The sequence below is a fragment of the Eschrichtius robustus genome, chromosome 16 (assembly GCF_028021215.1).
Source record: "Eschrichtius robustus isolate mEscRob2 chromosome 16, mEscRob2.pri, whole genome shotgun sequence".
Lineage (NCBI taxonomy): Eukaryota > Metazoa > Chordata > Mammalia > Artiodactyla > Eschrichtiidae > Eschrichtius > Eschrichtius robustus.
The window spans coordinates 63738975-63753262 of record NC_090839.1 but is presented as its reverse complement, the minus strand read 5'-3'; the positions used below and the strand labels follow the sequence as shown (position 1 = coordinate 63753262).

The 14288-nt window shown below is 58.4% G+C and overlaps 1 protein-coding gene across 1 annotated transcript in view; it reads left to right on the top strand.

The window, feature by feature from the left end:
- The window catches only part of LOC137750418 (uncharacterized), a 183452-nt gene that overhangs the window by 152724 nt on the left and 16440 nt on the right, over positions 1–14288 (top strand). The window contains exons 52-63 of the mRNA XM_068524779.1: positions 342–482; positions 1935–2048; positions 2155–2283; positions 2911–3072; positions 4462–4626; positions 7467–7635; positions 8056–8240; positions 8473–8565; positions 8741–8945; positions 10235–10419; positions 10501–10598; positions 12990–13174. Coding sequence (XP_068380880.1) covers positions 342–482; positions 1935–2048; positions 2155–2283; positions 2911–3072; positions 4462–4626; positions 7467–7635; positions 8056–8240; positions 8473–8565; positions 8741–8945; positions 10235–10419; positions 10501–10598; positions 12990–13174 — 1831 coding nt within the window. The remainder of the gene's footprint in view (positions 1–341; positions 483–1934; positions 2049–2154; positions 2284–2910; positions 3073–4461; positions 4627–7466; positions 7636–8055; positions 8241–8472; positions 8566–8740; positions 8946–10234; positions 10420–10500; positions 10599–12989; positions 13175–14288) is intronic.

The window sequence follows — 14288 nt, the reverse complement described above, 5'->3', positions numbered from 1 at the left end:
CCATTTCTAGATGAAATTGAAGCTCAGAGAGGCATGGGGTCTTGCTCAGAGTCACGGAGCTACTGTAAGGCAGGGCTGGGATTTGAACCCATGAAATGCCTCCAGCCACCACATGTGTCACTCCCAGTCCCATCTTTGTCATATGCTTGTCCCCATCTGCTTCTCTCCAAGCCTCAACTTACTCCTCTGCAAAATGGGCTGAAGCTCCCGGAGGGCCTCCCACAGTGCTGGGCCAGCAGCCCTCACTCCCGTGACCTTGATGAAGGTTGCCTGCGCTGGGTGGTGGGGAGGGGCTTGGCCTCTCTGGGGGAGCCCTCCCCCTCAGCCTGTCCCCTCCCCAGGTGGTGCTGTCCTCCTCTCTTCGGCTGGGGAAGGGCAAGCTGGCCGCCCACGTGGCCCTGGCTCACCCCTTCAGCCTCTCCTGGCGGCGGGCCGAGGCCAGTGGCCTTGCTGAGAGCAGGGGTGGCAGGCAGCGCCGGCAGGTGAGCAGGGAGCATCCGAGGGGGCCTGGGTGTAGGGGTCTTGGGGGTTGGTGAGCTGCGTGGCTGAGCCCACGGGTGGGGCATCTGGGACCACGTGTGGGGGGAGGAGGATCCCATTTGTTCATCAGAGACAAGGACATCTCTGGAATCACAGATTCCTGAAGCTTGGAACCCCAAAGGGACCTTCATTCATTCATTCATTCATTCATTCATCGGTACCTTATTAAGCACCTACTGTGTGCCAGGCAGTGTTGAGGTGCAGACACAGTCCCTGCATTGATAAAGCTCACATTTTAGTGGGAGAAACAGTTACAAGCATGTCCAATTCATCACTGAAGTGCTCGTTTGTTTAGTCGGTCACTGCAGGGGTTTGAGCAGGGCAGCTGGACTCTGCATCTGACTGGGAGGCCTTGGGCAGCTCACAGCACCTCCCTAAGCCTCAGTTTTTTTCTCCTCTGAAATGGAAGACAGTAGGCCAGTGTGTGCCAGGCAAAACAGGCAAAAAGACCAAAACTCAAGCAAAGGAATGAATAAAGAAATTAAGAGCTGTGGTAAGCACCATAAAGAAAGTAAGGAGGGTGCTAAGAGAGAGAAACATTGGAGTTGGGGGGGGCTACTTTAGATGGGGTGCACAGCGAGGGCTTCCTGGAGGAGGTGGTTTGTCATCTGAGGACCCACGGATGAGGAGGAGCTATCTGTGCCAAGCTGGAGAAACAGCGCAGTCCAGGCAGAAGGAACAGCAAGTGAAAAGGCCCTGAGGTGGGAACGGGCTGGGTGCTTCAGGAAGAGCCAGAGGCAATCAGGACCAGAACCAAGGAAGCGATGGGGCAGGGGCAGGTGAGGGGGGAGATGAGGTCAGGTGAGGGGGCAGACCACGCAGGGCCCCTCTCTTGGCTCGGGCTGCCATAGCAAAATAGTACAGGCTGTGTGGCTTAAACCACAGGCATTTATTTCTCACACTTCTAGAGGCTAGAAGTCCAAGATCAAGGTGCCAGCACTGTCAGCTCCTGGTGAGAGCTCTCTTCCTGGCCTGCAGCCGTCTCACTGTGTCCTCACGTGTCGGGGAGAGAGCTCTCCGGGCTCCTTCTTACAAAGACACTAATTCCATCATGACCCCCCCGCCCCAAACCTCATCTAACCCTAATCACCTCCCAACGGCCCCCCCTCCTGATGCTGTCACATTGGGGATGAGGGCTTCAACATATGAACTTGTGGGGTGATGTGAGTCAGTCCACAGCAGCCCCACAAACCCCAGGGAGGGACTCAGATTTCATTCTGTCTTTGGGAATGATGAGTCTGGGTGTTGAGAATGAGGAGTTTTCCATCTAAACGCCTCTGGCCTCCCAGCCTGAGCGTGGCTCTAAGCTCTTACAAACACGAGCCGCAAGAGGAGGCACCGTCTCCACTCCCCATCTCTCCCCTCCGCCCGCCACTGGCCCCATCTCCTTGCAGGTACAGCTTGCCTGGAATGGAGGGCAGCCTGTGACTTTGCAGCTCACCTGGGCCGACAGGTCCTTGGCGCACAGCACCTCCTGGGATGGTTGCGTGGCCACCTCCCCGGGGCAGGTAGGCACTGGCTGCCCTGCTGATCAGGCACAGGCCTTTCGCTAACTCTGGGCCCTGTGTTGCCCTCCCTCCCCCCAGTCACGTCCTCCATCCTCTTCCCCGTCAGCTCCGGGACACCTGGGGCCTGGGCGCCCTCAGGGCCTGTGGGGCCTTAACACAGACCCCAGCCGTGTTCAGTGAGTGGCTCGATCTGTCCTGGGGCGGACGCCGGGTGCAGCAGAACCTGACGTATGAGGTGAGGCCTCGGGGGCTGGGGGTCCCCACCTGCTTCAGGAAGTGCCTGGCTCTGGGGCCCTAGGGTCCTGGGTGTAAGTGCTACTTGTGCTGGGGACCCCGGGCAACTCATTTCTCCACTGTGAACCTTGGTTTTCTCATCTGTGAAATGGGTGCAGTAATCCTTCCCTGACTGGAGTGTAGTGAGAGCTCTGGGAGGTAAGGAAAGCAAGGCACCCAGCATGAGGCAAGCACTTGGGGAGCAGACGGGGAAGGAGCTGGTGACGGCCAGTGGGCTTCTGGGGAGGGGTTGGGGGAGGTCGGGAGGTCAGGTTTCCAGAGGCGTCAGGGTCAAGGTCTCTCCAGCAGCACCGCCTGCCTGGGGCTCCTGATGGGCTATGGAGAGACAGGGACAGCTAGCCCTGGAAGTCCCCTTGCCCCTTCTGGGTCTCCTTAGGCCCAGCCCCCCTCAGTCTCCCAACATAAGTCCTGCTCGGAGTGTAAACGGCTGCTGTGGGGCTGATCAGGGCTCTGATGGTGGGATTTCTGGCACCTGCCCTCCTCTCGTGAGGGTCTCCTGACTGCCGCTGGCCATGGGCACTCTCTCTTCCGGGACGAACCCCCATCCCATGGTGCCTTCTCCTTCCAGAGGCACCAGCCGTCCCGCCCGGACAAGATCCGTGCAGAGGCCACACTGGAGCGTGTCCTCACGGCCTCCTGCACCGCGCAAAGTTTCCAGGGAGTCGTGGAGACTGACTATGCCCACTGGCTGCGCCATTCCCTGCATCTGGGGCTCTGCCACCTGCCCAGGGTGAGTCTGTCCCAGGGAAAGGCCCAGGGACCCTGGTGGTGAGGAGAGAGGAGGGTGCCCGCCCAGGTCAGGGGTGTGAGTGAGGGAGCTGGGTGCCATCATCTTGGCTCTGCACATGCCACTGGGCGACCCTGGGCAGGGTTCTCTCCTCTCTGAACATCCGGTGTTTCATCTGAAGGATGGAAGATGCAGTTGGTTCCAGCATGTAGGGTGACTGTGAAATTTAAGATGAGACACTGGGAGAGTGCTCAACGCATAAACAAAAGCTGCTGCTTTCGTCATCATTGTTAGGGGGAGGTGTTGGGACCCGTATCCCCCCAACGTTCCCCCGAGTTTGTTAGCTGGTTGATTGGTCTTTCCTGCATTCTTTCCACCCTTCCTTCCACCCACCCACCCATCTTCTCAACCATCCAAACATCCATCCATCCATCTACCCACCCTCCCATCCTCCCTTCCATCCTCCCTCCCTCCCTCCCTCCCTCCCATCCCTCCATCCATTCATCCATCCATCCTCCCATTCCCCACATCCCAGGGGTCAAACTTTTTCTGTAAGGAGCCAGATAGCAAATATTTTAAGTCTTGCAGACCATATGGTCTCTGTTGCAACTCTGGCATTGTGTCATGAAAGCCACCATAGATGACATGTAAATGAATGGGTATGGCCATTCCCAATAAAAATCTATCTACAAGAACAGGCGGTGAGCCAGATTTGGCCCATGAGCCATAGTTTGCCAACCCCCAATCTGTTCATCCATTCAGAAAGCAAGCATTTGTAGGTCTTACCTGTGCCAGGCTGTTCTAGGGGCAGGGGCAAGGATGGGGAAAGGGACAGACAGGTGCCTGCCCTCCTGAAGCTCACAGTCCAGTGGGTAGAAGAAAAAACAGACAGGATGCATGATATGCAGTCAGGTGTAGTGAATGCTGTGAAGGAATGAAGCAGGGAGAGTGGACAGGGGATTGCAGGGGGCCTTGCTGACGAATGCAAACTGCAGTGGGAACAGCCAGTGCAAAGGCCCTGTGGCAGGAGCATGCTTCGAGTGTTTGAGGAACACAGGGTGGCCCTCATAGAGATAGCAAGAGGGTGAGGTTAGGAAGATAACGCAGACCCACAGGACCTGCCAAGGAGACCGGCTTCTCCTCTAAGCGCAATGGGAAGGCAGGGGCTTTGAGCAGGGGGGACAATGTCTGATTTGCATTTTTTTTAAAGCTTGGTCTGTCTGCCAAGTGGAGGAGGGGGCTGTGGGCTGGGGCAGGAATGGAGGCTGGGAGACCTCATAGGCTATTGTGACAGTCCTGGCGTGAGGGATAGTAGCCTGGACCAGGGCATAGGGAGAGGAAGCTGTGCTCCTGCACCTCCCTGACCGCTGACACCCCACCCTTTCGTTCCAGGCCCTCTCGGTCTCCGGGGAGCACACATTGGGCAGCGGTGGGCTCCTGCTACACTCCAAATGCCAGCTGGGCCTCGCCCCAGACCCAGACCACAGCCTGCACCTCAGCCTGACCCTCCGCAACCACAGCAGGCCCCGGATGCCTGACTTCTCCGGGGAGCTAGAGGTAAGGTGGCTGGGTCGGGGCTGCCCACCCCATAGGCAGGATACTCTGATGTCTCTCTGTCCCTCTCTGCCGAGTGGACCACCACTGCCTGGGTGGCCCTGCCATCTAGTGGCCAGTATTAGAACTGCAGACTGGCACCCTAGTGGGGACCTGAGCTTAACTGTAGGTGGGACCCCCTGTGGCTGGCCCCCAACCCTGAGCAGCTCCTCTGCTGCCCCAACATCAGCCCGTCCTATAACTGAGAGGCAGTGGCTGGACTCCCTGGGTTTGAATCCCAGCCCAACCTCTTCCTGGCTAGCAACGTACTTCCCCTCTCTGTGCCTCAGTTTCTTCGCCTGTAAAGTGGCGAATAATCATTGCACCTACCCTACCTCCCATGGGATTAATATTGCAGGGATTAAGTATGTTAATATGTATAGATTGCTTAGAATAGTGCCTGATAACAAAGCAGCCACTAAGTAAGTATTAGCTGCTATTATTATTAGCTATTATTGGCCGAGTCTTCTCCTACCCCTTCCACCTCCCAGCAGCCCAGGGAGGTAGAAGGGGGCAGAGCTGGGTTCAATACCTGCTCTGCTCCCACCTGGCCAAGGGCTATTGGGAAGGGACCTCTTTGAGCCCCATTTCCTCATCTGTAAGTGGGGATCAGGTATATTTCACAGGGTGGTCAGTGGGGTTCTGGGCACCCCTCCCCTCCACCCACACAGCACGGGCATACAGGAGGTGCTCAATAAGTGCTGTCATCCGCCCATCTCTGTGTCTCCCTGGCTGGGTGACCTTGACCTTGCGACTTTCCCTCTTCAAGCCTCAGTCTTCTCTGTCAAATGGGAACAAATCCCATGTCCTTTGCAGAATTGTTGGGAGGAAAAGAAACAGAGTTTGCACAGCATGTGCACACAGTAGGTGCTCATGAGATGGGAGTTTCCTTCCAGCATCCAGAGCTGGATCAGGCATTTCTGTGTCTGGAGCTCACTTAGCTCCTGTTTCCAAGCCCAGGAGCAGTGGCAGTTTCAAAAGAGTTTTCCTTTCTGAGTTTTGCCAAGGCTGGCTCTCATTTCCCCGTTTGCCAGCCAGGCCCCCAGCCACTCCCGCACCTGTAATCCCGGTGCCCCAAGGCTCACTTCCCCAGAACCGGAGGCCTGGGAGTGAGCCCCGTGGCGCCCAGCCCGCGGTGGGCGGTCAGGGAGTGGCTGGTCCTCCTGCTCCCATCCCGAGCATGTGGGCAGCTGGTTCTAACCGCCTCTCCCTTGCCCACCCCCTCTCTGCTTGCCCCATTTTGGGGTCCGTGGTGTGGAGAGAGGCCTTTCTACAGCCTTGTTTGGTCTCTACACCAACCTGGTGGAGAAGGGGGACAGATTCGGGAGGTCAGGCACTCACCCCAGCTGCTGGGGCGCTCGCCACTCAGCGACGGTGACTAGGACGGACACCTTGGTGTGGTCTGCAGACACCCCCCTCAGGCTCACCTCATGCACTGTGAAATCTCCTAAGGATTCCTGGGCTCCACCCCTCCCACCCACTCAGGAAGCTGCATGTTTAGTGAGCACCCTGAATTGGATTCCTAGGGCTGCTGTAACAAATTAGCCCCAACTCAGTGGTTTAGCACGACAGAAATTCCTTCTTTCACAGCTCTGGAGGTTAGAGGTCTAAAGTCAAGGCGTCAGCAGGGTCATGCTCCTTCCAGAAGCTCCAGGAAAGGATCCTTCCTTGCCTCTTCCAGCTTCTGGGGGCTGCCAGCAATCCAGGCGTTCCTTGGCTTGTGGCTGCGTTATTCCAATCTCTGTCTCTGTCTTCACATGGCCTTCTTATAAGGACACCAGTTATTGGATTTAGGGCCCACCCTAATCCAGTATGACGTCATCGTAATTTTATTTCATCTACAAAGAACCTATTTCCAAATAACATCACATTTACAGGTAGCAAGGGTTAGAACTTCAACAGATCTTTTTGAGGAACATAAGCCCATAACACACCTACACACACATACACACACGCACACGCACACGCACACACATTCTGATTCCTGATAAATTTTGAGAACCACCATTCTATATCTGATCTTATAGATTTTGAAACTGAGGCCCAGAGAGGGTAACACACTTACTCAAGGCTGCACAGCTTGTCAGCCGCAATAGCTGGACTAGAATACAGAGCAGCTGAGTTCAGGCCAGAGGTGGCTCCCCTCCCCTACAACGGCTTCTCAATCAGCCCGTTGGCCTCCCCCCTGCAAGGTCTCCCTAGGGTTCCTTCTCTTAAGGCCTCTGAGGCTTTTCCTGCCTTTGCCCCACCCCATTCGAAACCCTCCTGTCTTGTGTCCCCTTCCCTCAAGGCTGGTGGCTGCAAGGGCTGGGATGAACTGCTCAGTGCCGGCCTTTATGCCAGGTGCTACCCACGATGTCTCCTTGAACTTGTGGAGACATTTGCAGTGGTTCTCATGCAAACACGGAAAACCTGGCCTGTAGGTGGAGACACCTGGGCAGTGGGAACGTAAAAATGCCAGTGCCCAGCCCCTCCCCCTATCAGTTAAGTCAGAATCTCTGGGGTGAGGCCTCGGCAGCAGGAATTTTTAAGCTACTTGGATGCTGTGCGCCGCGCTTGGTTAGGTCCCTGGATGTGGATTTTAATAAGCATGTTCTGCAATTGGTAGGGATTCTGAGCCCTGTGGCAGGGGTGTAAGGTGGGGGGACCCAGTGCCCCTGAAGATATGGGGGGTGGGTGGGCATTGCCTTTTCCCTGCAGGTTCAACCTCACCCTCCTCAGCCACCTCTCCCCGGGCCTGGGGCCAACAGGGGCCAGAAGGCAGAGGCCAGGCTGCACTCAGGCCTCTGCCCTTTGCCTCCCAGCTCCGCGGCCCCAAGGCTCAGCAGTTTGGCCTGCTGGGCCGGGTCTCCACCTCAGCTTCTCGAAGCTTGGTCCAGCTGGAGGGAAATGTGGACGACGGGGACGAGAAAGTGAGACTGTTGGTGTCCCGGGCCCCGAACTGCTTCCAGGCCTCGGTGGCCCACGAGGAAGGTGAGTGGAGGTACCGGTGTGGCTCAGCGGCCTGGCCAAGGCCCCAGCTTGGCCCAAGAGTGGACAGAGATTGGGGTGCTGAGAGCTCGAAGTCAAAGGAAGCCCTGGTAGGACTTGGTGGCACCCCCAGCTTGGAGGTGATGATAAGCTCCCTGTGGTCACCTGTGGTGCCAGGAGAGGCTGGGATAAGTCTGGACCAGAGGTGGGTGTGGGCTGGGGGATGGGGAAGAAACCAGGCTTCGGGGGGTTTGGAGGTTGATTTAGGCAGCTCAGTTCAAGGCCCTCAAATCCTAGGGCCTTTGAGACTCTGCCTGTGGGCAGTGGGGAGCTACAGAAGGCTGTGGAGAGCGGGAGGAGTGGGCAGCTGGGAGGCAGATGGACGAGTCCTGGGCACAACAGCAGGTCCCCTCCTGGCCCCAGGGAGCCAAGAGGAGAGCGTGGTGCTGCGGGCGTGTGCCCACAGGCGGACTGCGGAGGTGGAGGCCCTGCTCCAGGACAGCGGGCAGCCCGTCCAGCCCCTGGGACGCCTGACCCTGCAGGCTGCCAACCAGAGCCTCCGCTTGGCTGCATACGGCTGCCAGGGGACCCTGCTGGGCCACGTGGAGGTGAGGGGGCCGAGGGCTGGGGGGGAGGAGGGGTGTTATTCCTACCCCCCCACCCCCACCCTGCCCGGGCAGAGGCCACAGCACCAGGATCCCTAAGTCCAGGAGTACCAAGGAAACCAGAGGCAGACAGCCCGTAGCGTGGCCAACACATCCTCGGGCGTTGCTGCTGGCACCGAGAGCATTCTGTCCACTTCATCCCCGTGAGGCCCAGCCTGTCCCTCTGTGTCCGCAGTCCAGGGTGGCCACTCTTGGGTCCCAGGTGCAAGCCCGGCTGGAGGAGAAGATCCAGGGCTTGGACGCCTACGTGAGACGGTTCCAGCGCCTGGTGGGTAGAGTGCACTGGCATGTCGGGGGCACCCTTGGAGAATGGGAGGGAGCGTGAGGCTGTGGAGGGTCAGCCCTCTGGCTCATCCTGGGCCTCCCTCACGGACATGAGGGTCTCCTGGAGCTTTCTGTGCCCCAGACCCTCACGTTGATCCTGCCCCTGTTCCCCTGCCCAGGTGCAGCCGGCGGGCGCCCTGGATGGCGCGGCAGGCCCCCTTCTGCAGCTGTGCCAGGCGGGGCTGGGGGCCGTGAGGGAGAGTGGCCGGGCGGTGGCCGCGCTGTGGGACCAGAGCCGGGCCAGGCAGGGGCTGACACACCGCGTGCCGCTCTACCTGGAGAGGCTGCAGGCAGGGCTGGAGCAGCTGCGGGCTGAGCTGGAACGTGAGTGCAGGAGACAGGGCGTGACCCTGCACCCAAATCCACGCCTGATCCCAGGGCCCCCGACCCCAGGCCCCTCACGCTTGGCCTGGGGTACTGGCTCAACCAGAAAGGCCACCTGATTTCTGGCAGGCCTGCAGCCCAACTTCATTTAGACCCTCTGCCTTATTTCTCACGGACCTATAGCCTTCAGAGTTTTGGAACAGTGTCCATTCTTGTCAGTCTCCAAGCCCATATCCCTCATGCCCGCTGCCTTATCTCTTCTGGGACTGCTGCCCAAGTTTCTTCAGTCCCCGCCTGATTTCTTTTGGGTATACAGCTTTACTTCTATTAGGCCCACTGCCATAGATTCTAGGGCCTATTTCTGGTTCTGTGATAAGCACCAGTGAAACCATGCGGGTTGTGAAGGCTGCTGTCCCGAACGCCCTCCTGGCAGTGCTGGGACCCTCCAGCCTCTCCCGGGGCCAGGAGCACCAGGGCTGACAGCTGGCCCAGCAGGGAGCCCCAGGACCCTGCCCAGCACCAGGGCGGCCGTCCCTCTGACTGGCCAGTGCTCGGGCCAGACAGGCTATTAAATGTCCTCTCACCCCTGCTTGTGTCCCTTTGTCAGAATCCCAGGGCCACCCCCAGCCTCGTGATTCACTAGGACTCACAGCTCTCAGGACGTAGTTGCGCCCACAGCTATGATTTGCTACAGGGACAGGATACAGAGCCAGGTGGCGGAGGGACAGGTGCAGGGGAGGTTCTAGGGAGACCAAGCACGAGCTTCCAGACTCCTCTCCCAGTGGGGGCACACGGGACTCCCTCCACTCCCCCAGCTTTGAATTGTGGCAACACGTGTCAAACGCTGTCTGCCAGGGGAGCTCGTTAGAGACCCTGCGTCCAGGCTTCTCACTGGGGGCTGGTCACGTAGGAGCCTCTGCCTGGCACAGACCAACATTCCAGACTCGCAGAAGGAAAGGGGGTGTTCAGCATAAACCACATTGCTCGTGCAATCCAGGCACAGCGAGGCCCTCTTATCAGGTCTGGGAATGGTGGGAACCCCCCAGAATCCAGCCAGGGCTGACCCTGTGAACAGGCCTTGCAGTCGGGCAGTCTCAGGCCTGCCGGGCTAACTCTTTTCCAGTCTCTAGTGCCACCACCTCATTCCAGGTCACAGGCCCTATTTCCTTCCTGGAGGCCCGGGTCGTCGGGGGGCTGGTTTTCCTGTGTGGGCCTGGGATGCGGGTAGCGGCATCTCACCTGCCACCAGGGCCGGGAGGCCTCACGGTGCGTGGTGGCTGCCTTTGCAGAGCCCCTGGCCACGCTGAAGGACGCCTACTTGGAGGTGACAGTGCAGCCCCTGGACAAGGTGTGGCAGGAGCGGGCCGAGGAGGCCGTGCAGCGGCTGCAGGCCTGGGTGTCCGGGACGCCGGGGACCTGGGGGTCCGGGCCCATCGCGGCAGCGCTGGAGGCCACGAGGGGCGCCCTGGAGCTGGTGAGGTGGGGCGAGGGGGAGGGAGGCGGCCCTGCAGGCAGGGATGGCCCTGACGGCTCTCACTGCCCCCACCTGCTCCAGGCCACCCACCAGATGCTGTCTTGGGCTGAAGCTGTGTTCTCACAGGCACTGAGGCGGCTCTGCAAACCCTTGTTGGACATGTACAGCTTCTCAGCCAGGTAACTTGTCCCCTCTGCGGTCCTGCCCCACGCCAGGCACACCCTCTGTCTCATCTGCTACCCTGACAGCCCTGCCATAGAGACATTTTCAGCCCCATTTTACAGATAAGGAAACTGAGGCTTATTCTTCATTCCGCGGATATTTTATGAGCACTCACTTTGAGCAGGCGCTGTTTTAGGTGTGCAGATGCAGCGGTGAGCGGGACAGATCCTGGCCCTCACGAAGGCCATGGCTGAGCAGGGAGACGTTCACTGAACACAGTGACCAGGTTATCTACCCTCAGGGGCAGCAGGCCTTCCCTATAAAGGGCCTGAGAGTGATGTGTTCAGGATTTGTAGCCCGATGGTCTCTCAAGTAGCCTTCGTTTTTTTGTTTTTGTTAAGAATCCTTTAAACAGTAAAAGCCATTCTTAGCTTGCAGGCCATCCAAAAGCAGGACACAGGTTGGATTTGGCCACGGACCACACTCTACCGACCTCTGAGCTAGTATGTTAGGTACCAAGTGCTACAGAAAAAAAAAAAAAGGCAGGACATGTGGGTTGATGGGGGCATTTTTTAAAAAAATTAATTAATTAATTAATTTATGGCTGTGTTGGATCTTCGTTTCTGCGCGAGGGCTTCCTCTAGTTGCGGCAAGCGGGGCCCACTCTTCATCGCGGTGTGCGGGCCTCTCACTGTCGTGGCCTCTCTTGTTGCGGGGCATTTTATTTTATTTTTATTTTTTAAATCTTTTTGTTTATTTTGGCTGTGGGGCACACGGGATCTTAGTTCCCCAACCAGGAATCCAACCCGTGCCCCCTGCAGTGGAAGCGCAGAGTCTTAACCACTGGACCGCCAGGGAAGTCCCCGAGGGGGGCATTATAAAGAGTGAGGCTGTGGTTGGCTTCAGTGAGAAGGTAGCATTTGAGCAAGGGCTTGACGGATGAGGGAGTGAGCCGGGTGCACATCATGGGAAGAGCGTTCCAGGCGGAGGGCACAGCTGGTGCAAAGGCCCAGGGGTGGGAGTGCACTTCCTGCTTGAGGAATCTGAAGGAAGCCAGGGGGGCTGGAGTGGAGAGTAGAGGAGTCGGCGGGGTAACGGGGTTCCGGGCAGCCTGGGGCCTTTGTCTCTTACTCTGAAATGGGAACACACAGGAGGTTTTGAGCTGAGGAAGGATATGATCTACCTTTCATTTAAAAAGATCCCTCTGGCCCCAGTGTTGAGAATAAAGACTGGGGGCAGGGAGGGGGATAGAAGCAGGGAGCCCAGTTTAGAATGGTCCAGGCGAGACGGGAGAGTAGCTGCGCCGAGCAGTGGCAGCCGCGGAGGGGGTGCGAGGCGGTCAGGTTCCGGGTGTTGTAAGGACAAGCCTGTAGGATTGGCTGACAGATTGGATGGAGGTGGTGAAAGAGAAGAGCCAGGGATGACTCCCAGGGTCTTGGCTTTGGTGACTGGAAGGATGGAGGGTCCGTCTACGGAGTAATGGGGATGACTGGGGTGCAGGGAGCAGCTTGGAGTTTTGTTGGTTTCCTGTGGCTGCCATAGCAAATTACCACAAGTTCAGTGGCTTCAGCGACACAGATGTGTTCTCGTGTAGTTCTGGAGGTCAGAAATTCAAAATGAATGTCAGGTTCCTCCGAGAGGCTCGGGGGAGAACCCTTCCCTTCCCAGCCCCTGCAGGCCGCCTGCTTGCCTTGGCTCGTGGCCCCCGCCTCCATCTTCAAAGCCAACAGGGCAGCATCCTCTCCCCTCTGACTGTTGTCCTTATATCTCCTCTCTGACCCTCCTGCCTCTCTTATAAGGTCCATTGTGATTCCATTGGCCACCTGGATAATCTGTCTTAAAATCTTTAGTGTAGTCACACCTGCAAAGTCCCTTTGGCCTCCTAAGATAACACAGTCATAGGTTCCAGGGACTTGGGCGTCTTTGGGGCTGTGGCTCAGCCTACTGTGGTGGGAGCGGGTGGTCTGGAGCTCTTTCCGACCTGCTGAGTTTGAGACGCCATCAGGACACCCCACCGAGGCAGCTTTCTGAGGCCTGGGCCGTAGAGCAATTTGGAGGTTTTGGAGAAGTCACTGGCCCTGACGGAGCAGCGGAGCCAGCCTCAGGGACAGGCCTGAGGAGCCCCTTCCCCACACAGGCCGGAGGCCCTGCCAGGGCACATACGTTCAGGCCCCTGGCAGGAGATCTGATGCCTGCGTCCTTAAAATAGGACAGTCACTTCTACCCCCAGCCTCCACCTCATTGTGCCACCTCCCCCAACAAAGCCTGTTCCCTCCCTAAGAGGCTGACGTTCCGTGGAGGTCAGCTTGTGCCGGACCCTTACATGGCCATCCTGCGGCTGCGGAAAGTGAGGCTCCGACAGGCACGACTTGTGCTGGGGTCTCCCAGCTCCTCTGTGCTCCCTCCAGGGACCACTCAGTGGTGGTGACGCTGCCGATGCTGCCTGCAGGGGACGAGCCCCTGGACGTGGCCCGGGTGACCAGCCACCTGGTGGAGGAGAAGCTGCTGCGGCCACTCCGAGAGCTGTATGGGACCAGCGTGCTGGCCGAGTACCACCGTCTCAAACGCCGTCTGCTGGGGGCCCCCTCTGGATGTGAGTCCTACGCCGCCCTCCTCCCCGGGACCCCTCTGCACTTTGGAACGTGGCAGCAGAACCTGGCAGGGCCAGATAGACAGTGGGACCATCCCCCAGTAGCACAGGGAAGACTTAGCATTGTAGTGCTGGGCCCATCTGATCCCAGGCTGATTCCAGAGGTTACTGGGCTTCCCAACATCAAACAGGATGAGGGTTGGGCTGCAGATCCAGGTTTTTGTCCAGAAAGTAAAAGCCTGAGCCTGGAACCCAGCGCGGAGGCGTGGCGAGGGGCTGAGGGCCAGGCCAGCTCCCTCCAGGCGGACTCTGCAGGAGAAGCACCAGGCAGACCTCCAGTTGCAGCCGGAAGGCCACTAATTGAGTCCAGACTGTCCGTCAGGCAAGGCCTGGAGCCACAGGCAGTGCTGGGACCAGATGCAGCTCTGGGGGCCCTGGGGGCTTGGAGCCCCTGGAGTTTGCATCCGCTCCCCTGAGTGCGATCTGGTGAGTCTTCTCACCTCTCTGTCACCTGGAGGGGGCAACGTGGCTCACTTGTGTGGTAACGTGCGTGTGCCTTTGGTGCCCGGGAGGGTCTCAAGTCAGTGGGAAAGCTTGGCAAGGACTGGTGTGTAGCATGGGGTCTTGTGATCTCACAGGTGGGAAGGCGGAGGCTTGGGCAGGTGGGAGCCCCCCCAGAGTCTGGGGTACTTGTCCGCTAGGCAGCGTGGCGACTGGAAACAGCCTGGTCTTTGGGTTCCACGTGTGCAACCTGGACCGGCCTGTGACCTTCAGCTCTGACACCTGACAAGGGGCTCCCAGTACTCTCCTCGTGAGGCCATCATGGGCTGGCACGGGCCAGCAGCTGCCGGGTACCTGGCCTGGGCGTGTGTTCAACGGGTGGGGCTTTTCTTACCCGACCCCCATGCAAGCCTCTGCTCTGCAGCAGCGCCGGCTCGGGGGGGGTCTGAACTACCCTCTCTCGGGCCACCTTCTGCCCACCGTGAAGAGGGCCGGGCCTGGCCCACATGGCACCTCCCTCCTGTTGGATGGAGCCTTTGGCCGTACTTTTTTTGTTTGTTTGTTTGTTTGTTTTAATTTATTTATTTATTTATGGCTGTGTTGGGTCTTCGTTTCT